Source organism: Aptenodytes forsteri, unplaced genomic scaffold (genome assembly GCF_000699145.1).
Source record: "Aptenodytes forsteri isolate BGI_AS27 unplaced genomic scaffold, ASM69914v1 Scaffold171, whole genome shotgun sequence".
NCBI lineage: Eukaryota > Metazoa > Chordata > Aves > Sphenisciformes > Spheniscidae > Aptenodytes > Aptenodytes forsteri.
Window position 1 is genome coordinate 3,907,375 of NW_008794211.1, and position 25,117 is coordinate 3,932,491.

At 37.8% G+C, this 25,117-nt stretch overlaps 1 protein-coding gene across 1 annotated transcript in view; it reads right to left on the reverse strand.

Moving 5' to 3' along the window:
• The window catches only part of ATG5 (autophagy related 5), an 85,625-nt gene that overhangs the window by 47,360 nt on the left and 13,148 nt on the right, over positions 1-25,117 (reverse strand). Inside the window, 3 exon segments of the mRNA XM_009285078.2 lie at positions 1,160-1,254; positions 16,574-16,736; positions 22,675-22,753. Coding sequence (XP_009283353.1) covers positions 1,160-1,254; positions 16,574-16,736; positions 22,675-22,753 — 337 coding nt within the window.

The window sequence follows — 25,117 nt, forward strand, 5'->3', positions numbered from 1 at the left end:
TTAAAGCTTTACTAGCATGAAATCATGTACTATCATAGAAAATTTCCCTCATGGCTTAAAGGTCTGTACCTTATTTAGACGGCAAAACCTCCATTTCGCAAACCCATTTACGTGATTTCTATGAAAAGACTTAAAAAAACCCAAAACCACCTATCTGAGAACAAACAACTTAGTTACCAACCAAACAAAATGCTGTGAGTGAACTACTTTTCCTGATACATACTTTTTGATACTTATACAAACCTTGCATCTGCTATGATCTCTGACAAAATAACTGACTTCCGTTCTCAATCTAAGGTTTCACTATGACGGTAAATGTCTTATATCTAACATTAAAAGTTACTTCAGTCCCATTGCAAGATTGTATAGGTTTGTATGGTCATTAAAACCTGTTATAAAGTACTATCAGACTATTCAGTACTATGAATAAAGGACTTTTGATAGTTACAGGTGCAAAACTTAAATGTAAATAGATGAAAACGTTTCAAAGACGAAACAGAGCAGAACTGTTTCATTTACGGAGAGGCTACAAGAATTCTGCATAAGCTTTTAACCATACTTAACTCCAAACTTCATCGTGACCTTAATGCTATAAAAACTACGTGGAGCATTGGTGTATTAAAACAGCAAAAATATTCAAAGCTAGTTTTGGATTGTAAAGTATACAATTAGAAGACAAAGGTAAGAACTAGATGCAACATCTATGCCATTACTTTCACCTTATAATGCCAACAAGCAAAGAAGCCTACACAGTGGGTGAGGGAAAAGTGTTACTCCTGGAATGTTTGACTTAGACCTTTCAGAGGGCATTTTGCATCCAAAGCAGTCTTCATAGTTGGCAGTTATTTTTAATGACAGAATTAGCTTTTTTTCTTTTTAAAAAAAACAACCACCAAACCAACCAAACATAATCTATACCAGCCTTAGCACATCCTCAAGTATTACACACCTACAACATAATGAATGGTAATTAACTATTAGAAAAAATACAGTCTATTTTGTCTTTGCTAATTCATACAACTCAAGGGTCCAACAAAGATGAGCATACAAAGTTTTACCATGTTAGAAAAGGGAACGTTTAATTCTGAAAACAGATTATGATATATGACACCTCAGTGGAAGCGTTTAGTAAAAGTGGTTTTATTTCATTGTCTCCTACCTGATAAATATTCTAAATGATGTATCGAAATCCATTATCTTCTGGAGGATACTCCATGAGTTTTCGATTTATTGCCCAAAACTGCTCAAATTTATCTGTGAAGGTAGAATTAGATTTTGTTAATACTGATAACATATATTCTTTTTCAGCTAAAAGAGGTAAATGAGACACGACTGGAACAACATGCAAACTTTTCTTACAGAAGTTTGACCTATATGAATTTATTTTCCCCACATTTCTCTTCCCCATTTAGCCTGAAGCCAAAGGTAAGTCATCTGCATTCTCCTTTGAAAACAGTGGTATGGCAACTTACCGAACTGAAAGAGAAAGCAACTTGAATTCATCTCGTATCTCCCACTGTTAGGGAAACACTGGGCCACAAATTATGGATTTCATTACCTCAATTAACAGTGCCTGTTTCTCCACTCCCTGCTGCTATTGGTCCACACTGTCTCAGTTTGTTAAAAACATCTAATTGTTCTTAACTATAGATGAACAATAGGTGTAAAGTATAGAGAAACTAAAGCAGCAGAAAAACTTCTTGAGGGGTTTACATTTCGGTATGTAAATCTTAAAATAATCCGCAACAATGTATGATATAATCAGAAAATATACTGCCAGTTTCATGACACAACCTGAAAATAAAAGTTGATGTTTGAAACACATTTTTGTTAATATTATCCAAGTAACTAGGTGTCCTGATTTTGGCTGGGATAGGGTTAATTTTCTTCCTAGTAGCTGGTACAGTGCTGTGTTTTGGATTTAGGATGAGGATAATGTTGATAACACACTGATGGTTTAGTTGTTGCTGAGCAGTGCTTACCCTAGCCAAGGACTTTTCAGCTTCCCACGCTCTACCGACTGAGAAGGCTGGAGGTGCACAAGAAGCTGGGAGGGGGCACAGCCAGGACAGCTGACCCAAACTGGCCCAAGGGACATTCCATACCATGTGACATCATGCTCAGTTCATAAACTGGGGGAAAGCTGGCCAGGGGGGCCGCTGCTCGGGGACTGGCTGGGCATCGGTCGGCAGGTGGTGAGCAACTGCATTGTGCATCACTTGCTTTGTACATTCTATCCTTATTATTATTGTATTTCAATTATTAAACTGTTATTAACCCACAAGTTTTCTCACTTTTACCCTTCCAATTCTCTCCCCCATCCCACTGGGGGGCGGCGGGGGGGTGAGGGGGAGTGAGCAAGCAGCTGTGTGGTGCTCAGTTGCCGGCTGAGGTTAAACCACGACACTAGGTTTGGTAAAGTAGCCCGAGGCAGCACACCATTTCATCCTGTTCAGACATTACAAGAACTGAATAGTTTATTGCACTTAAAATTTATTAAGGACAGTATAGGTCTAGAGCAGTAAAGGCTTTTACACGTGCAAATCAATTATTCAAATCAAGCAAACAACCAATACCAAAAGTGACAGAAAGGAACATGAAGAGCTAAGATGAATAAAGCTGCTGCGAGCCTTACTGGAGAAGGCAGCTTTAGAAGGGGAAGAGCAAGGGATAAATTTCCTTATAGGCCCTAATTCTCCAAGACACCAAACACAGCGGACGTTTCTTCAGAAGGAACACACAGTCTCCAATTTTCCCTCCTCGGCACAATGTTCAGCCGAGTCTCAAGAAGTCTGGCGGTATAACCGTTACAGAATTCAGCCCCCCTGAAGCAAGGTAAAATTCAGAAATCTATTTGTGGAACAAAGGTTCTTCCCGCTTCCAGAACTGCTGATAAAAATTAAAGCAATTGCAGAAAATTAAAAGAGTCTGAGATTTGCGTCACTCCAGCGTATAGCACAGATGCCTGTCAGTGTGCTAAAAGACATAGTTAATACATATTGCAGGGTTTATAACACATTGCTTTTCCTGACTGAATGTGACACAAGGCAGGAATTTCCAAGAAACCCTAAACAAACTCCTGCCAGGTATTCTGTAGGAGCATTTCCTGATACTTATCTCAGAAAGTACTTCCACACCCTTCTTTCCTGATTAGCAGCAAGGGCCTCTCGACAAGCACTTACCTGAGCTGCAGTCAGCACCACCCGAGATGAGGAGCTGCCTGGACGCAGGGTGCTACCCTATAGCAGGGTGCTACCCCATAGCTCACCGGCTGGGAAGCTCAGCAGGTGGCCGTGATGACCCTGGAGCTGACTGTACCTAAGCAAGCCTGCATTTGGGAACCACAGCCTACGGAGCCAGAGGTTTACTCCTACAATGTCTGACACAAAGAACGACTGCATCCTCCTCACAAACTCTGTCAGTGGGAAAGTGAAGATTTAGCATACTTCCCTCATCCTTGGAGACAGCGTTGAGAACGGCTTACAGCTTTCACTACAGATTGTGTGGACAGGCATCCAACAGTAGGCATTAATCGATTATTCTTCAATTACCACTTCTGACTATAAACTCAGTTGATAAAACTGCTAACCCCATGATAGACAAAACAAAACAATCAAGACCTACTTAACGTAGTGAGCTTCAGCAGACTCTTAAATAAGGAATCTACATATTTGGAGACATCCTACCTGAACAAAAATAAAACAAATATTAATTTCCTTTACTTGTTTAATGCTCATATTACAGTAACTAAGAAAGTTGGGTAAACAGCTTACTGTCTTCAAAATTCAATATTCAATAGAGATGAGCAACATCTTATGGATCAGAAGAACAAGAAATTCTGAACAAGTAACAGACTTACGGTAGGAACTTAAGTATATTGTCCCTTGTGACATATAGGGCAAACAAGCGACTCTTTGAAGGACAAAAAAAGTTAAACAGTGGTAACGTACAGTTAACTCACTTCTATTCTTCATTCCAGCTTCCTCACCTCCCAGAAATCATGCAGGTAATCTTATTTAAGGCAGGTAAACTTACAAATTTATACTTCTCAGATTATTCTCTGAACACTCAGACAATGCTCAAGACAATCTATTGTTGTATCAAGACGTTTAATAGTTTCTGTAGTGTCTAAATATAACAGCAATAACTCTGCAACAGCTGAATGACAAACTTGTTGCATTTTGTAATAAAGTATGTTCGTCAATCCACCTGATATCCCGGGGAATGAAAAACTTTCTAGTAAATTATCTAGACATAATGGAGTCAGACATCTTAAGACGCATCTCCACCATGTGTACAGCACTGTCTAAAGACATCTAAGCTAATTCATCCTCATAATCTTATACTGCTGTCCTCCAGACATCTTTCCATGGATACACTATTTTTACTACAGGAAACTGAGTTGGGTGTAAGAAAATTAACACAAATTTTTAAAGCAAGCAGCAGGAAAAGGCTTTATCCAGTTTGCATACTGATATATATATAATCTGGTAAAAGCTTTTATTAGCATCAGGAGCATTGGCTGAATGCTAGAATCCTAAAGCTCCAAAATACAAAATAAAAAAATAACTGCTTTCACAGAACCCTTAAGACTCAAAGCTTAAAAAAACAAACAAATAAAAAATCCAACACTGCCCAACACCCACCCCCCCAAATCCCCTTGAAAATACAAGCTAAAGAATTCATCGTTCTCCCATTTTTGTGTGTCAGTACCTCCTATTTATGCAAAACAGACTTAAGGAAGTATTAATGCTATGATGAGCTATAAGAACTAATTAGTGCTTTGGCTAGACGGGACTTAAAGACAGAAGGTGCTGGCCGGAAGTTTGACAATCAAAACAAAACAGAGTTTTCATTAAGCCAGTAAACAAAGAAGAGTTCTCTACCTATCAGCAAAAGCACTTCACACACTCATCTCCCTCCCTCGTGAAGAGCTTATGCAGTCTACATGATATCTAAACTCCCCTAACAGTCAAATCTGATTATTTTTGTTTTCCACAATCCATCTGTTTTTAAGAAAGTGCTTGACTGATGTGTTAAAGAGTTTCTGTATTAGCAAAAAACAGTACTTGCAAAAGGCAGATGTTCATATCTGAATAACAATATTTAAATTAATGGCAGTAATATTTAAACAGAAGTGAGATTAGTGACAGTATAAAAGTTTCAGATGACTCTACTAATCATATTTCTTGAACGAGAGAGGATGGTTGCTATATAACTTTGCCTGAAGTGAAATATAAAATACAGGGAGAAAAGTTTTTATATCAAAGATCAGAAAGTTAAACAAATGGATGAGAGATCCAGTTGAAAAATCTATCAGCTAAGTCACTTACATTTATAAATATTCATTTATTAGAAACGCAGTCACTGTATGCCCAAACACCAAACAGACATTATTAGCCTTCAATACTACAGAGATGCAGAGAATCTAAAAGACAGCTTTGAAAATACGTGTTTACATATGTAGAAATAGTAAGAGTTGGCAAAATTACAAGGACTTAATGTCATCCATAACAATAATCTCAGTACACAAATTAATTAAGCAACAAATTAAACCTCAAACATAAATTAACAACTAGAGCGTGTCACATTATGCATTTAATGTTCAGAAATCTCTCACTGAAATTGTTCATGCTTTTAAAGCGTCCTTTAAAAAAGACTGTTAGAGGGAAACACTTGGAGAATTGTCATTTCCTCCATTAAGCAAGACTGGAGATCCTTTAGCAATCACTGAAATTAATCCAGATTGATAACTGCTACATTAAAAAGCTGTTAGTAACTCCAGTCATAGCTTGTTGTTAATAGACAGTAACTGCTGAACTTTTTAATATTACGCAGTTTTAACTAAGGATTAGTCCAGGCTGAAATTTTCAAGGCTGGGCCTCTTTCTTAGGCTGAGACCTGGGGGCAATGTTCTTCAGACAACCAGAAAAATTAGTTTCATCGTGCTGGCATCTTATAGTCATTCTCTGAAACTCAAGTGCTGTCACGCTTCAAACAACTTGAAATTTCGCATGGATCTTGATGTTAGATGTGTCTCTTCTACCCACCTGACTCTATGAAAATGGTAACCAGGATGGATCACAGAGGGTAAAGGGCACTGCTGAAGTGCTTGCAATCAACATATGCACTTCAATGCAGCATAGCTTTAAATCAGCATACACAAAAAATATGGCCAATTATCACAGAATAAGAAATAATATCTACAAGTAACTTGCAATAAGACACAGTGGTCACAGCATATGGCCAGTTAAAATGGAGTTCCCACTGTAGAACAGTGGGCAAAAGAACTAAAAAGATCCACCCTAATCTTTAAATTTATCAACAGAAATATGTTAATAAGGAAATACTTTGTTTCTGTATTTGACACTGATGCAACTGCTATCAGAGTACTGACTCCAGAATTGGGTATATTTCAAGAAGACTGTGGAGAGCACTTCAATAACAGAAAGAATTAATGCAAAAACGAGGGAAAGCTTGTTTACATTCAAAAAGGAAATGGTAATTTATGGCTTTTATCTTCCAATATCTTTTTAGAAAGTCAAAAAAGTGAACAAACAGGTGTAGCCATCAGGGTAGCATACACACACCATTTTTTGTCTGGACTATTAATGGTTTCTTCTTAAAGTCACCTAATTATATAAATAAAATAAAAAAATGCTTGGAATTTAATTGTATCTCTAGCTCTCTGCAAGCAATACCAATTTGCAGCTTGCATAAAAATGTGTCCCATCCTTGAGTTTGAAAAAAAAAAACAACACACAAAAGTGTTGTCTATTCTCAGTGGTTCACCACTGTCTAATAACCATATGAACCATAGAAACGATGCACAGCTAGATGTACCTGGGCAGAACCAACCATAGCATTAACTAAGAGACCAAAGACTCCCCAGCTGATGTATCGGCACAATAGAAAAACTTTAGACTGGAAGTGCCTTTGGAGGGCAAGCTTTGGAATCTAAGCTCCTGCCCCCCCAAAAAAAGCCATCTACACAAAGTTAAATGAGTTTGCTCAAGGCCTTGCCCAGTCAAGTTTTGACTGTCTCCACGGGTTTCCACTCAACCACTTTCACTCCCCCCGCCCTAATATCCCATCAGACTTCCTCCTGCCGCAACTTGTAACCGTTTTCTTTTGTAATTGCCCAACTCCACTGCCAATGGAGGCACGTCTGAGAGGAGTCCGACTCCATCTGCTCTAGAAGCCTTCCTTTCAGGTAGTGGAAAGTGGCTATTGGATCCATCTTCAGCCTCCTCGTCTTCAGGCTAAACAAGGCAGTTCCCCCACTCTCTTCTAATACAGCATATGCTCCAGCCCCTAATCATCCTAGCAGCACTCTGCTGGACTCTTCTGTTTGCCCGCATTTCTTTTGTCCTGGGGTCCCAAAGAGGACACAGCATTCTTAGTGCAGCTTTACAAGTGATGAGCCAAGGGGAAGAATTACTCACCATCTGGCTATATTCTGGGGGGCACAAGGGCTAAAACAGCTCCCTGGTTAATCTTCATTTCTGCAACACCACACAACAGACTTTTCATTCAGCTTGTTGTTCACCATTACCCACTTCCACAAAGCTGCTTCCCAGTCAGTCCCTAGCCTGCCCCGATGTATGGGTTTTTTCCTGTCCCTGGTACAGGATTTTGCACTTGCACCTGTGAGCTCTGGGAGGCTCCTGCTTGCCTACTGCTCCAGCTTGTCACCGTCCCTCTGAATGGCAGATCTGCCCTCCAGTCTATCAACTGCTCCCACCAACTGCGTTTAACTGCTACACCCAGAAAGGAGTCTTCTCAAAATTTAGTATCAATTCTACTTCCACATTGTTTCCAAGAAAACTAAGACTCTACATGCACACACACAAAAGTGTTGTCTATTCTCAGTGGTTCACCACTGTCTAATAACCATATGAACCATAGAAACGATGCACAGCTAGATGTACCTGGGCAGAACCAACCATAGCATTAACTAAGAGACCAAAGACTCCCCAGCTGATGTATCGGCACAATAGAAAAACTTTAGACTGGAAGTGCCTTTGGAGGGCAAGCTTTGGAATCTAAGCTCCTGCCCCCCCAAAAAAAGCCATCTACACAAAGTTAAATGAGTTTGCTCAAGGCCTTGCCCAGTCAAGTTTTGACTGTCTCCACGGGTTTCCACTCAACCACTTTCACTCCCCCCGCCCTAATATCCCATCAGACTTCCTCCTGCCGCAACTTGTAACCGTTTTCTTTTGTAATTGCCCAACTCCACTGCCAATGGAGGCACGTCTGAGAGGAGTCCGACTCCATCTGCTCTAGAAGCCTTCCTTTCAGGTAGTGGAAAGTGGCTATTGGATCCATCTTCAGCCTCCTCGTCTTCAGGCTAAACAAGGCAGTTCCCCCACTCTCTTCTAATACAGCATATGCTCCAGCCCCTAATCATCCTAGCAGCACTCTGCTGGACTCTTCTGTTTGCCCGCATTTCTTTTGTCCTGGGGTCCCAAAGAGGACACAGCATTCTTAGTGCAGCTTTACAAGTGATGAGCCAAGGGGAAGAATTACTCACCATCTGGCTATATTCTGGGGGGCACAAGGGCTAAAACAGCTCCCTGGTTAATCTTCATTTCTGCAACACCACACAACAGACTTTTCATTCAGCTTGTTGTTCACCATTACCCACTTCCACAAAGCTGCTTCCCAGTCAGTCCCTAGCCTGCCCCGATGTATGGGTTTTTTCCTGTCCCTGGTACAGGATTTTGCACTTGCACCTGTGAGCTCTGGGAGGCTCCTGCTTGCCTACTGCTCCAGCTTGTCACCGTCCCTCTGAATGGCAGATCTGCCCTCCAGTCTATCAACTGCTCCCACCAACTGCGTTTAACTGCTACACCCAGAAAGGAGTCTTCTCAAAATTTAGTATCAATTCTACTTCCACATTGTTTCCAAGAAAACTAAGACTCTACATGCACACATAGTTCTGCTGACTGGTGAGCAATTTTAACCAATTTTATAAAAAGTTAAATTTTGTGCGGTATGCTTCAAGCATGAAGCAGCTTTGTTGATGAAAGATAAATATTTTAAACATTTCAAAACTAACTGTACCATGCGATTCAGAAACAGTATTTACAGCTGGTTACTCTAATTTCTCAGCTATTTAAAGACCTGTCTCTAAATGACTTTAGGCCATCTAAACTCAGTGTTCTTATTTTTGTACAATAAAAACACAGATAATTACGATTATCAAGGATTTCAGGAAGACTCACACATATTTGACTACTACAGTCCAGTGCCAGTCTTTTTGAGAACACAGTTTGAAATACTGGTATGGCATTATTAAAACGTAAGATATTTTTTTTCTTTTCTATTTTACACATTGCCACCACCCACAGTTAAAATATGGCTGCTATTAAAAACTTAGGTTACTTCAGTATTTTGACAGATCATGGTATGTAATACAAATCCACAACTGAAGAGGGCACACAAATTTACTAGTCTTTTCAGACTATCTTCAGGCACGAGTAACTATCAGATATGGAGAGATAGGACCTTAGGAACTGTTTTGACTTAATGTAAGTGACAGAAGCTAGCTACAGAAATACATGGAAATATTCTTCACGTCACAGATAGCAAAGTAACAACATTCAACATGAATGTACATATCTGAAGTAGTCATAATTTTGCCTTGTAATTACACAACAGTCATTACCTGAAATATCTCCACTGCATGATGTGCCTGTTAATCTTACATACCCTCCAAATTCACATTCAGCTGGCGTGTTACTACATAATACCACAGGAAAGCAGTAGAGATTGTAAAATTTGAAAGTAAAAAACAAACAGGTTTTACTTGGCCTGTCCATGCTAAATAAGACATGGAATCACTGCAAAAGTAAACATCATGCTAACTAGCTCAAGTACTAATAATAGTCAAGTACAGTGGTATGGGCCTCAAGGTTGGCTACCTAGGTCTGTCACTCCCTTTGTAGTACTATTATCATGTAAATGAATTAAATCAATTCAGCTCTGCCTGCCTATATGCACTATAACAAATTTCCAACAGCAGTGTTTACAACCAGAGAACAATTAGGAGAAACTTCCTTATGTATAGTTAGCTGTAAAGTCTAGTTTAAAAAAAAATATTAATTCACAAGCCACACTATAAATTGAGCTACGGATGCAACCCAAGAAAAAAGCAGGGATCCCTCCCCTAATGCTGTACAGTGAGGTTTGAGATCAGTATAATTAACACATTTACTTTTATGCTATAACTTATCTATTAGTTTTTATAGCAAAGTAGTGTTCTGAAGATAAAGAAATAAAAGCATATTACTTAAGTTTTGCAGGTTAACAGGACATTTTGAAAACTGTATGACAAAGCAGCATTTCACTCTTCAGATTATCTATCAGATCCAAAAACGCCTTTCTCCCCCGTTTTCTTTTAATACACACATGGGAGCCATACCTTACCAACATTCTTTTCACTTGTTTAACGTACTCACGAAACAGAAGTTTCACTTTAAGTACACTGTTTCCTTAACACCACCTCCATTCACTTCTAAGTCATCAATTTATCTGGAAAAGGTTCACGGGAAGAAAAATCATCAAGATGGGCTACTTTCTTTCCTTTATTCAAATATGAAAATGCATACATCCTACCAAATTTAAGCTTTCTGTGTAGCCTAAAAGCAGGTGATCTCAGTAGGTATTGTCACTTAAGCTAAAAAGAAAGCTCTGATGACTATTAAACAAAAATGTGTAATCAATTTTTGAAACACATAACCCACAGGTTATGTAGGAATAGAGCAGCAGGGCTTGTTACAGATGTCCCTGAGTAAGTCAAAGGGAAAAGGACTCCTTACAATTTTACCCATCCTCCAGTTCTCTGCTCCAAGTCTAGATAGCCTGACTATTTTAATACCTTCTTTGCCTCTGATTATGCTCTGTTTATATACATGAAAATAGAGCAGCATATCTCCATATAACTCTCTAACCTGCTTTGCTTTCCCTGTACTATGCTTTTTCTAAAATACAGCTTTTCTAAAAAGTTAAGGAACCTTTATATTAATGCATCTGTCAAATTCGTGAGTTTACTAGCAGAAAGTAATTTAGAAGCATTTAAAATTGCAAAGTAAAAAACCCTCAACAACTAAAGAAAGTTAATTTTAAAAATGAAGTCTGTTTTTTAGAGGTAGTTTACTTTGAAATTTAGTTAGACCTTATACATCTTTCAGGAAATGACATATTTTGAGGTGGAGGGGAGGAAGGAAAGCAGGAGGCAGTAAAAAAAAAAAAAAAAAGAAGGTTCTGCATCAGTTACACCTAAGTAAAATAGATTTAGAGAAATACAGTCAAAGATTCTCACAATCTGAATCCAAGTTTACCAAATATCTGAAAAAACTACGGAAGACAGGAGCAGTGGAAGTAGAGAACCAGCTTATGATTTGGGTTGAAGATGAAAGGCACACCTGCTTCAGCAGGAAGTCTGGAAGGTGGCTATATTTCTGAAGAAATGGTAACATTCCAGGAGGAAGAGAGTCAAAATGAGGACAAAACACAAAGCCCTTGAAACTGCAACAGGTAGATAAATTCAAATTCTCCAACATACATGAATAGATTATACGGTTGGCAGACTACCTGTGCCAAAGATGCAGAGACCTCCAAGCTTGCTCCCTCAGAGTTTAATGGTTTTCATTAGACACATGAACATCTAACACAAGATGGTGAAAACACTATAAAGCATCTCTCTCTCTCTCTCTCTCTGTGTCTACCTATCTCTAGACAACCTCTTCTCATGGCGGAGACTTCAGTATAAAGTAGCATTGTGAGCGCTGGGTTACATTTTGCTTTCCTTCCTTTTCTGCCTTCGTGCAGTTCATGCCCTCGTTTGAGACCCACTGATTCTCATCGGCCTCACGAACACAGCAGCTCTGCTCTGCCCCTTTGTTGAAAGCGGAGCAGAGAAAGCCAAGGGGGTAATTCAGGCTGCCATCAGTTCCCCACCTTTGCACTGCGACAAAGGGCAGCTATGCAAGCAGGCACCAGGCCAGCACTGAAGAGTAACAAGGCAAAAGCCAGTTTCGGGGAGATGACAGTTTAGAATCATGGTACTGCACCCATACGGGTGGAGCATTAGTTTAGTCATTTGTGCAGAAAGGGTAACAAGCCAGTAAACACTGCAGAACTAACACTGAAGTCTAGGTCACAATCCATTACCAGAAAAAACACAACCAGTCATACCCAAAACAAAAACCACCACCACCACCAATCATCCCTGGGAAGGCCTGCTCTGATGCATCTGATTCATTCTGCAGGTCCAGCCCATCTGAACCTAGCCCCAGCTCAGCACCAAAACAGTGCTGGGCTGATTTTGTGCAGAGCTATCTGAATCTGTCTACACCACACCCCCAGGTTCCATAATATCAGCAACCCCGATGTTCGGTGTATGCCATGCTGTCTTAACTCCAGAATAAGCAGGTATTGACACTAATTCTAAGAAAACTTGATGCATTTCCCGAAATTTTTAACTGCCAGCCCAGGAAGGTAATGACTTTTTTTTTTTAATCCTCTACAGATAGAACGTGGCAAGATATTACCATTTTGGTAGCAATACAGGGAAGAACAAAAAATGATGGCTTTGAGATTTAAGAACTAATGGCTTGTTCATTCATTCTCCTGTTAAATTCCTGAAGATTTTCTAAGTACATATTACCTAATTTAAGTTTCAAATGACCAGCTGAGATTACAGATTTGTTCAGCTGCCAAAGCATGATCATCTCGGACTGAGGTAAAGAACAGCATTGCTCCCACCAGTTCTCTACAAAGAGGAGAAACATACATATCAAACCTGAGTGGGCCATGTGTACACAGCACAAAAGAGATGCTGATAATGTATGACGCTGTTTCTTTTTGGCAGTTCAAACATTTCTAAACAGGAATGTGATAACCCAGAAAAAACACAACTTCTGCCCTCAAAAACCCAGGGCTGGTTTAGATATGATTTAGAAAGAAATGCAAGAAAACACAGGCCTGATTCTGTCAGTAAGACAAGAAAGATAACACATGCATTAAAAGATAAAATATTGCATATTCTGAATGTTTGCAGGATTTTTCTCCTTTAATAAGAACACTTCAATATGGCCACTTAACTTTTAGTAAGCCCTACAGTATGAATGAGCATTACATTCTTTTTCCATAATATTTTCAGTAAAATAATGACTTCATTATATTTTATAATATATAAAGAAACCTTAAAAGTGGCCATGAGTTTTTACTGTTTATTTCCCCCCCTCATGTATCAGAAACATCAAGTCTAGTCTTTGCTGGTTATAAAGGATGCCTGTGAAAATTTCAGGGTATGGTTGCTTATGTCTCTCTACAACTGATGAAAAGCAGCTGTGTTAAATCTAAAACCCCTCCTTTATCAGAACCATTACATACTGAAGTTATAGATATCAATTCTTTGAACCATGCAAAAAATATAGCTCTCCCCCTGAAAACAGTTGAGATTTCATTTGATCCTGAGTCATCACTAGGCCCACAAAGTCTTAATGTTTCAAAGCTGAAAGCCTTTGTTTTTCCACACAAAAGGCAAGAAGAAAAAACCACCCACTTGAAAATCCTCTTTATCCATGATAAAAATGGCCATAACACTGTTAAAGCAAGAACAGTAGTAACATTTTCCATCAATTCTGACCAAAGAATTTTAACAACTCTTACAGAGGAACAGAGGTCAGTATAGCTATATAGCCTGCCTTTATCGCTTCCCTACCACAGTCAGACACCCATGACGCTGGTCAAAATTAGGGCAACTCAGATGTACCCCTCCCAGAGCAGTGTTCTAGCTAAGAAATACCTGGTTTATGGATAAAAATCGGCTAACTGAAGTCTGAAGAACAAGCAAAACCACAGTACAAGCAATAGACGGAGAAGTATGTTTACCTTCCTGATTTGGTAGCAGATTAACACAAAACCAGAAATGGTGGGAGGAGGGACATAAAGGTTGTTATGAATACATACCAGCTGTTACCAGCACAAGATTTTGCCACAAATTCACTATTACAGCCCTTCCCCTAAAACTGAAAAGTTTCTCATGCTACCTGTTCAAGTACTTCCTTCTTAGCAGAAACTTTTATACCAAATTACACTTGTAATTGGTAGTTACATTTCTCCAAACAAGCAAAATTGGATTTTTTCCAAAAACATAAGTTTAATACGTATCCTGTAAGTATTGCTATCACTTGTTAAACGAGTAACACTTCCCATATTTAAGAATTGAAGAAAATTTTCTGAAGTTTCACAGAAAAAGAAGACTGCAGATGTATCATTACTTACAAGGCAGTTATCACAAATGCTACTTTCTTTTCTTTTTTGTGGTCATTCATTCTGTTTCATAAAGAGGTTTAAAATTATTACATCTCAAATGAAAGCCTATAAAAACATACTGAAAGATACAACATGCTTAAAAAGAGTTTTCTTGGTTTCACAAGCTTTTCTTGTTTCTCTTTTATGAAGAGCTGAGAAATTAAAATTAGCATTTGAAAGTATTCAAAAGATTGTTTAAACTTCTCATTTAGGTGTCAGATTCCACAGGTGCGATTTCTCATTAAATACAGTGAAACCTTCTTGAAATCAACCTTACTAGGCAACCTCTGTTATTAACATTATAAAGCAAAACAGTAAAATTCTGGTTTCCCTACAACTGAAGATACTCTTAGACAAATAATCAACTAAAAGATAGAGCCTAAGATGAGCACAGAAAGAACACACTGCGTATCTGTTCTCTTACCTTACGTATTGAGGGTATCGAGGTTCTATAACTTCTGGTTAAGAAAAGAACCTTAACTCATACCATTTCATTGCGTAATCAACTCTTCTGCCATTATTATACTCATAACTCATTATACTCATATTATAACTCATGTTAGAGGTCTTTTAGTTTTAATTTTAAAAAGCATTAATAAAAAGAGCACATAAAGTGCACTGCTGGGAACACTTGAGCACTGGGACTAAGTGACAGGATTTCTTTTTGCAATAAAGCTAGTAATTCTTGAAATAGAAAACAAAATTATGCTGGCACAGCATTTTGCTTCTCCCGAACTAAACTGCTTGCAAGAAAAATACTATTACAGCAGAATACCTTTTTTCCACAGAATTATTAAAATTGCTGTTTAAATTGACTTGTAACAATGTAAGCTTTAAGGAAACATCTGGTTTTATACCAATTCTGACTTTCAGTGGACCAGAACTCTTTATTCAGTCAGTTTGCTGGCTAATATCTATACAAAACAGAATCTCTCAAGAAGTACTTTGAATTGAACCAGATAAAGTGCAACTTCTTACCTGATAAATTTTGCAGGCATGTACTGCATCCCTCAAGATCTTACCACTCAAATGGCAAATTAAGATAATACCTCAATTTCTAACTCTCTCCCAATTACATAAAAAATAGAAACCAAAGCTTCTAATAAGCACTCAACCTTCAAAATTGTTACAGGAATTCCTTTAATATGAAAGGCAGTACCACTAAACCAATAAAAAAAGTTTGGAAAACCCACACACATTAAATACACGTATTAAACCCAAACTAATTTGGAATCTCACTGTCTAAAGCAAACATATGCCTCAAGTCTTCTTCAAAGCTTCATTCAAAGCTTCTCCTGTTTCATTTAATTTTCCATATAAACAGAATTAACATCTTCCCATGTAAGTGTTTAGTATTTTGTATCTCAACATAGAATAAACATCTTCATGCTTACAGCTTCCGTAAAATAAATTTACCAGTAATAACATAATGACAGCTTCAGGAGATGACGAAAATGCATTGAAAGTGGCATTACCACCCATTCCAGGTAGCAGTTTCTGAAATACTTAGAAAGCTTTTCAACTTACAGGCCTCTAAGAACCATGATAAGAAAGAAGAGACACTAAAACCAAAAGAAGTTATATTTTTGCACTACAGTATAGATTCATGACATCTGTGCAAAGTAAGAACACTAATTATTTTAGAACATCCTGTTCTGAATTATTTTGCTGGCTTTTTCAAGTCAACACTTATCTCTGCAGAATCTTTGTGAAAGCCATGGTAATATGAGCAACAAAAAAATCTAAATTTGGCAGAGGGAAAAGTAAAATTATTAATCTACTGGGCAACTTTATGAAAGTTTACCTGTATTGTTTATCAGTGACAATCCTTAAGCATAAACTAGAGACAACCACCTTTTTTACTTCACAGGCCAAGACAGTTAATACTGAACAACACTTACACCCCAGGTGTCTCCCAAATAAAGAACATCAGTTGCACAAAAGTACACTAGACAACATTTATCTATTTGTTTTGTTTTGTTGCTAGTTTTGGTTTGCTTAGACAGAGTCATGACCCAACTGAGTTCCTCAAATAACTCAAGCCACATTTGGATTATCACATAAATGGTGACTTCTGGGAGGGGGGGGGGGGGGGGGGGGGGGGGGGAATCAACCTTTTCCATGACATTAGACTAAAATTCTGCAGAACAATGACATTTTATATCCTGTATCATGACTAAAATTTGAAGAAATTATTTACTAGCATGCTAGAGCTAAATATAATTAATACTTGATGCTTTGTATTTACCATTCTGTAATCCCATCCACAGTTGCTTATGATCCTTTTTTTGCATCTCATTGATGACTTGACTTTTGTGCTTTAAAGCATCTGCTTCTTTTATACAAGCCATAAAATGAGCTTCAATCACATCCTTAGAATGGCAGGGCAGAAGATCCTTTTCTGGAAAATTCTATAAAGAGAAAAGATAGATCAAGAGAAATAAATGCATCACACATCTTAGAAGATGAAGATTAAATGATAATTTTAATCAGGTTTATATTTATACAAAAGCAGCACACTGGAATCTTCTACTTATGGAAGAAGGTAACAACCATTCTCTCACTCTGCTGACAAGAAAGGTTTTACAGTGAAAAACATTTCAGGAAAAATAAAAGTTGAACAATTTTCTGTAAAACCAGAAATTACTCTAAATCATCCAACCTCAACTTGATAAATACATTTAAATACATCAGTGGATACATTTAGGCCCTTACATCCAAAATTCAGGAAATGAAGAGTTCTAACATGTCTTCAAGCAGATGTTCAATTCTCTGGCAATGAACAGGAGAAAAGGGCGAGAAGTAAGTGACAAGCACCCAATTCCTACTGACCCTCAAAAGCAGCTTAGCATGCATTTCTATGCAGGCCTTTGAAAAATGTTTCCTCCAGGTATCAACATCCACGTATATGAACTATAGCATATATGCCACTTACAAACATTTTTCCTTAGAGATACTGGAAATCCTTGTCAGCTCCAACTTTACCTAATACATGTGCCTATTGCTAGCCCGTGTGACCTGATTTCCTCTCTCTTATTCGGTTAGAGTTGGCGCACTGCATTCAGCATTGCAGATGCACAGTTACCATTCCTCAGGTGACTTTTATCCCCTCAGTAAGTGACAACTACCTTTCCTAATTCATTTATTGAGGAATTATAGTAGTAAATCTTGTTCAGGTACAAAAAGATTTCTTTGGAAATTAACTAATCAGAAGTTCAGCATTGTATAGGTATACAGTTAGGGTTGTTCTTCTGCTAATTTTTCTTTTATCAACACTTAGTATTACTTGCCATATTACAATAATACAAGCATTCCGTATCACAACCTTTAGTTTTCAAAGATTTAAAAACCCAGCATGTTTTGTACCCTCCTTATTCATCTTCTTTTCACAGCTTATGACCATGCTGAACAGTGCAAACCCCCAGAGCCAAACCAGAGTGGCATCATTAGTACTCCCCTTCATAACAAGAGCTTGCCATGTATTTTTATACTTTAATTCTCATCTGTTATTCCACAAGAGGACCCTTCCTCTTAATCCATTACAAATTGGCTATTTAAAAAAGCTTTTGTGAAGGACTGTCAAAACCATTTTGGAAATATAAGTACATATAATGGGATATTTTTCAAAGGCTTTTACAACATAGTTAACATGTCACAGTAGGAGCAATATAATGCTGGAAAAACCCATACCTTCCCTCCTCCACATAAAACCAGGAAAAATAGTGAAGGCTGCTTCAAACTACAGGAACTCAAAATATCCAAGAACTACTAACAGTTGGCAGTATGAAAGGGAGCTGGGGATTGCCTTACCTGAAGGAAATTCTGAGGACAAGAATGATAGTTCCCTCCTCATTAGGTTATTGTAAAGAGCTGGAAATTAAATAATGGAATTTCATATCATGATTCCTCCTTATGACAGTGAACCCACACTCTGGAAACTGTGGAGCAAAAGGATGAGTATCTTCCAAAAACGGAAGTATAAAGGGAAGAGAAGACTGCTAATATCTTTTCCACAGAAGCATACACGGTTTGGTGTTAAATTCACAAAGGGAGTGCTATTGTTACTTAGGACTGATGTATGTAGAGCTGACTAGAAATCTAAGGACAGAGATAAAGCTTGTTTCTCATACGAGGATGGCCAAGTATAAAGACATTAGAGAGGACAGAACAGAAAGGAAAGCTCTCCTTCTAGGGTAGATCTCACTCCCTTTCTCCCCTACAAAGCTGAGTGTCTCAGCATAATTGGGCCCAAGATGAATGGAACACATTACTGGGATTGTTACTCGCCAGCTGACGTGTATAGGCCTGTAAAATACCTTTAGAAGTTTAACTTACTTGCTCAAATAAAAGTAGTAAAGTCTGGTAACCAATCCAGAAGAACAGAACAGTCAGAAATAGCATACTTCGAGATCAAAAAAGTTCTTTACGTGCAAGAATTCAAAATGAGACACTGGCATCCCTCAAAAAAAGATGAAGCAGTGGAATGTACCTAATGCCAAGTAATACAAGAACCTAGAAACTGACTTTCACAGTCAAAAGCTGAAGTTTTAGCTAAGTTTATGAAAACAACAGTTTTGTTACAACTGTTTTGTTACACATATGTTGAAATATACTGAACTGCAGGGGTTTTTTTTGGACATTCCTGTCTTTCTACAGGTAGGCATCTCCCTGCTGACTTTCTTCCAATGAATTTCAAATTACAGGGAATGTCGCTCCCTGGGGATGTGTTCCAGACAACATACACAGTGTGGTCTGCAAAACAGCACGGAGATATTTAAAATTGGTCAAAGCTAGCTAAGCTAGTGGAAAGAATCTAGCCACAGTAGTACAAAGGTATGGCGTGATTCGTTTTCCCAGCTTCTAAGGGATAACACTGTGGAAGACTGGAAAACACTCCTACAATCTCAGTGCTGTCGACTCTTTTCTTTAGAAGAAAAATACTGACACATTTCTACGCAGTACTGTGAGTAGAAGCTGAAAAACCTAAACATGAAAGTGATAACTTAGAAAACAACACTGCTGCATCTACAAGGGGCAGATGAAACAGTTTCACCTACGTGAGACTACCAACAGAAAATATGGCATCCCCACTGATTCATAAACTAGGGCACAGAACAATAAGTTTTATACTTAAATATAGAACATGTATGCTTATATTTTTTTTTTTTTAATTCTACTTGCATTCTTTCTACTTGTGGAAATAATGATCAAATGTAAGTAACTTTATTCAGTTCCCTGACGAGACAATTGTAAACAAGCTTGTAGCCACCCCTGGCTATGCAACTATGACATTTGCATAAAGTTTTAATAGATCCCATAAACAATTTTAATTCAAGTACTCTTATTGGTGATGTCTTACTCCCTCCATGTTCTGTATCTTCGAAAGAAAAGTTATTAAGAGTTGACTCTGATTTTCTTAGCTCAAGTAGTACTGGTTTTGTTTCACATTACCAGTAGACACTTGCAGCACAAACTTGGTCATAAACAAGCAGGTATCATCTGTACAGACAGGAGCACTAAATGACCTCTCACATAAAACTTCGAAAAATATCGCAAGTAATTTCAACAGTCTGGTTTCATAACTCCATTCCACCCATTCCTAATCTATTAGTTCTAGTTCACAGAACATCTGTTTATACTGTGACAGTCTAGTTGCATTAGGCCACGTTTTCAGAAAATTACACCAATAATACGGCGTTAGAAACTGTAAGGAACATATCCAGTGACAGGGGGAGCATCCATGTATTTGTGTTTAGTTACCATCAGTGGTCTTTTTTTCAAAAAAGATTAATTTTAAAAACCCCTCATTTATACTTCTGGCTTCCACAATGTCTCCTAGCAGTTCCACAATTTATCCATATGCTACATGGAAAAGTACTTCCTCTGCACTCCACCTGACCTGATTTTGAGCTAAGAAAACCAAGACGACAGCTGTTGTTATACTAAAACAGATGCAGTCTCTCCTCCTCTACATCAGGTCATGGGTGGAAAGGCAGGCACCAGCAGATAAGGGCTTCAGCAGAAGGAGAACACTGGCCTTTCCCCTGGCACACCTGATTTCCTCTCCTGCTACCATTTCCAGAGCAGTTCACCACCTCATATCTACCGCCCAAAATCTGGAGAGTTGGTTACCACGCTGAGAAGATGAATAGTGCTAAGCATGCCACAGAGTAGCATGAGATGAGTTTACTGGGAAGGGATAGAGTTTCCCTCCTCCCCATAAAGCCACACCTGGGTAACAAAACCAACTTCCCAGACTACGGCTTCTCATGATTCTCAGACCTTAGTGCTCTGTTCAAGCTCGTCCTTCTATGACTATTTAAGGCAAGTGTATTTCATCTATAATAGAGATATAAATACATGTTATTTTATTGCATACCAGAAGTATAAATAAATAAACTGTTTCTTCAGTGCAAACAATAAGTGTATTTATTATTTGGTCTGCATATATAACAGGAGGACAATTACAAGTATCTGTCAACTTTCAAACTTCTGCTGAACAGAAATAAACTTTTTTCATGTTTTTATCTTTAAACAAAGAAAACTGATTGGGGGGGAGGGTGGGGTGGGGGAAGTTAAAAATCACTCCTTACAGATGTTCTTGAGATATCTGTTGTTGAATGCATGCTTTGGTAAAAGAAAGGAGAAAGCCATAACAGCAAAAGTTAAACCCCAGAAAAGTCTAATACTGTTCAATTAAGCCAAATAAAAATTATGGCTCTTTGAAGAATAACTACACACAAATGAAAAGAATAATCCAGGCAGGAATCCCACACCTAAACTATTTAGCTGTAAGAAACTAACACATGAAAATGTCTTCAATATTTTTATATACTTTGATATACTTCAGTTATGTTTTGACTTTAAGGATTAAAAGGGGTTTATTTAAATAAACTTTCAGATTACATCAAAAACAGGAAGAGAGATTAAGCAGGTGCTTAATCCAAGGTGCAATATTTTTAAAAATTAAATTACATCAGCTTTTAAAATAATACTGCCTTAGCAGTAAATTGTTTCTGCTGATCTTTAATGTACACCTTTGAGACAAACTTAAATTAGCTGATCTTTTGGCAAGCAGCAATATAAGGACATTACTACATGAAACTGAAAAGCACTGTGGTGCTGCAACTTATTTCTCAAGATGGCTCTACTTCAGGATGGCAACATCCACACACTGCCACTGTTAATCTCCCAGAGCTCTCAGAACGTGTAACGATTAAATCATGATTTATGAAACTAGACGCCCTACAGTTTCTTCAAAACACTCTGGAAGTTTCTTCATCCCAGCTCTTTCTGACACGTGTCAGACAGAAGTGTAGCAATTACAATGGTGTCAAAAACATCCCCAACTTCAGATTCAGTCAGTCAGTCATTTTAAAAGTTTCAACATGTGGAAATAGATATCATAAGAATGTATGATTTCAGTGCACACTTCCAAAAAGAATCAGACTATTCCTGTTAGCAAGGCCTTTACTAAAACATCTTCAAGAGAAGAACTGTTTGAATGAAACTGCTTCCCAGAATGCTTTTCATTTAATCTCAAATCTCACACACTAAAGTCAAGACTATCAACCTAGTGTTTTCCTTTGCAATAGTTTTCTTATTGCATTGTTTCTTTTACAATGGAGAAATTAAAGTTTCAAAGTTAAATACCACGATTCCTAGTTCTGATTTTGACTTCAAAACATACCTGGGATTATCGTCTCAATGCATTTCAGAGCATGAAAGAATCCTGCACCAAAGCTAACCCTGCGCAAGTACTCTTCTGAGCAAAGATCAGAAGCGCTATGAAGTCATACCTAATGGTTTTACAGTGTGTAATCAAAATAACATCTCTCCTGTGACTAAGCTGTCACAAGACCAAACTCACTTCACTCAGTTCTCTAAAGGGGACCCACATGAAGTACAACGGCATTACCTGACTTCAAGGATTTTTACAGTATCTCATATCCATGCTCATGTGCCTAAAAGGATGAGCACTTCTCAATCTTCCCAACCTTCAGTCAACTCAAACTGACTGAATTAAAAACATTATAGAAAGCTCTTCCCTTATATCCACTCAATTGCACTGACATAGTCTCATAACTTATCTTGAAAAACAATTTTGGATTTTCAGATTATAATAGAATAATTTTCAAGGGAAAGTCATTTGAAAGCACATACAATCTCATGGAAAAGAGCTGTAGATTTACAGAAAACTTTAGACGATTCCTGAAGAATGAACATTCTCCCCTTCACGTCATACCATTCACTTATTTACAAAATAATTATGAAGCCTTTTCCTAGCTTCCAAATTTCATGTAATCCCACACTCACTTGTTCTTAACTAAAGATGTATTTCAATTTTACCTTGAAATGCACTGTGATGCTCCAAGGAAGGGCTGTATTTGATGCATGGAGATCAAACAGCAAACCAATTGGGTAATGCCTAAAAATGAAGAGATATTAAATGAACATAAAAGCTGTGCATTTAATTCTACATGCAACAGTTAACATACCTGCATTTACATGAAAAAAAATAGCTGTTTGACTCCCACAATTAACATTCATTATTGCTTATTCAGAAAAGTTATATAGGCAGGTATAAATGACTGACAGTTTCCAGCAGAATCAAGTCTGGAATTTGTGTGTTCAATATCTAAACCAGTGGTCTCCAAGCTGTGCCCACAAAACACTGCTAGTTTTGCAACAGCATAAGTGGCCTACAGCTGCTCTGTGGAATCCTTCAAAACAGTCTTTTTAGTTAAAAAGCTTGATAATGGTAGGAATAGCTGGTCTGACAGAAAAGTATATCTGCTTTCAGATATTTAAACGCCATGGGCTTATACCACATTGACCCTTAACATCTCTTCCCTCTCCCACCTGCCTGATGCCACTATGGAGAATGTAGTAAAGTGAAAAAATGACATATCTGTAAAAGGGCTGAAAGAGGATAGATCAAGATGAACTCTGTATCTTTACTATCAAATTAAGAAGAATGGAAGGGGAGAAAAAAGATTAATTGGAGTTTTGTATTTCAGTAGTATTCTGGATTAAAGGAGTTACACAAAGAAGCTGCTTCCTCCAAATATTCACTTCTGTCTTATAGCTTTGTCTCCTTTAAATTCATTAGAAGATACAGCCTCCAGCAATATAAGGAATATGTATCGCATACACAAAACTTCCACAGGCACTCTAAAAAGGTCTTTCTGCAATTTTCTCACAAGCAGACACTGGCAAAATTTTTGAGAAAAATTTTTTTTTTTTTTTGCATTCAGCATGCCAAGCTCCATTCTCCTATCTTTCAAAAACCTTAACTAAAAGAGCCTTACTAGCTTTTCATCCTACAAAGAGATAAACACACACTTAACTGTAAACTCAGTAGCTTCACTGAATTAAATGGGACTGATCACAGGACGCAGAGCCAAGCACGTACATAAGTTTTGAAAATCCAGAGAGCAATAACCAAGAGCATTGCTCTAAAAGCACCTGTGCCGAGCCAATTTCCTGACCTGCTGAACTCTCACACAACAGTGCTTTAGCACCCTCTACGGGTGAGCTAACCCCAAAGCTAAGACAAAGTCACTGCAACAGCAAAATAAAAACCAAACCAAAACAGTACTACAACACTTGAACTTACCTACTGCATTTGTAACTTCTTAAAAGAAAGAATAGGGGGAAATATCAAGAAAGCATCTAGAACTGTGTTTTCCTGACAAAGGGAATAAAGAATATAGAAAATGCATATCCAGATTTATTCCAATTCACTGCTAATGCTCAAGTTTTTACCACTAAGACTTTTTACTACTAATTGCCAATCATGTCTTGAGTACTTCAACAGGGATTCAGTAAGAGTTCTATGAAAGAGTGGTTTTCCAGGTGAGCTAAGTAACAAAAATCAGATTTCCTTTGATAATTAGATGAACACAAACAATGACTAAGTTACTTTCAATTTATACAACAAAATAGATAGCTACGAAAAAAAAAAGCATCGGTTCTTGGCCTACCTCTGTATTTTCTACCCAGTTCAGATTACAAAATGAAGCTCGTGTACTCAAGCTTTCTTCAGAAAAATCCTTCTGCTTTGCACAGTTGATAGATGGTTTTTAGTTTGAAAGAGGCCAGCCCTAAATTAATTTTGTTCCACAGCAGAACACATGAGATTAACGAAGACAATAGACCATGAGAGAAATTGTTTTCTATTCAGAAGCACAGCTTTCCATTAAGAGCAAAGTTCACAAGAGGAGTGAAGCAATCCCAAGATACAAGATATGTCCTACTTCAAATTCCAGTTCTCACACACTGGCATTTAATCTGAAGCCAATAGAAGCCTTAAGTAATGCCTGTACATAATGCTGTGTTTCACTTATTTTTGAGATATAGTTACAAGCATTTTTTAAGGGTCTGGAAACAATAGCACTCCATATAACAATATCAAAGCTATTCTTTATATTTCCCCCATAATAAAACCTGGTTTCTTAACCAGGATAGAGAATTAGAGGAGGCACAAAGAGAGAAGCTGAGAAGAAAAGAGGACTTGTCAATCTGTACATGGAATAAAAAACACCCAACATTTCCTCACTCCATTCTTAAGCAGATACACAGTATCTACCTTGTGCTATGAGCCAGTATTCCCTCATTAAAGGTCTTGCTTCCAGTGGTACTATTGCAATAGTGTTTCTGAACTTCTATTTGAAAAATAGGCATTGCAATTAAAGAAATACACAAATGGCCTCTAGAACCTACAGTAACCAGGACAACAACAACAACAGAATTCAAAAACCCAAGAGAGCCAGTTAAAGATTTGCCCCCC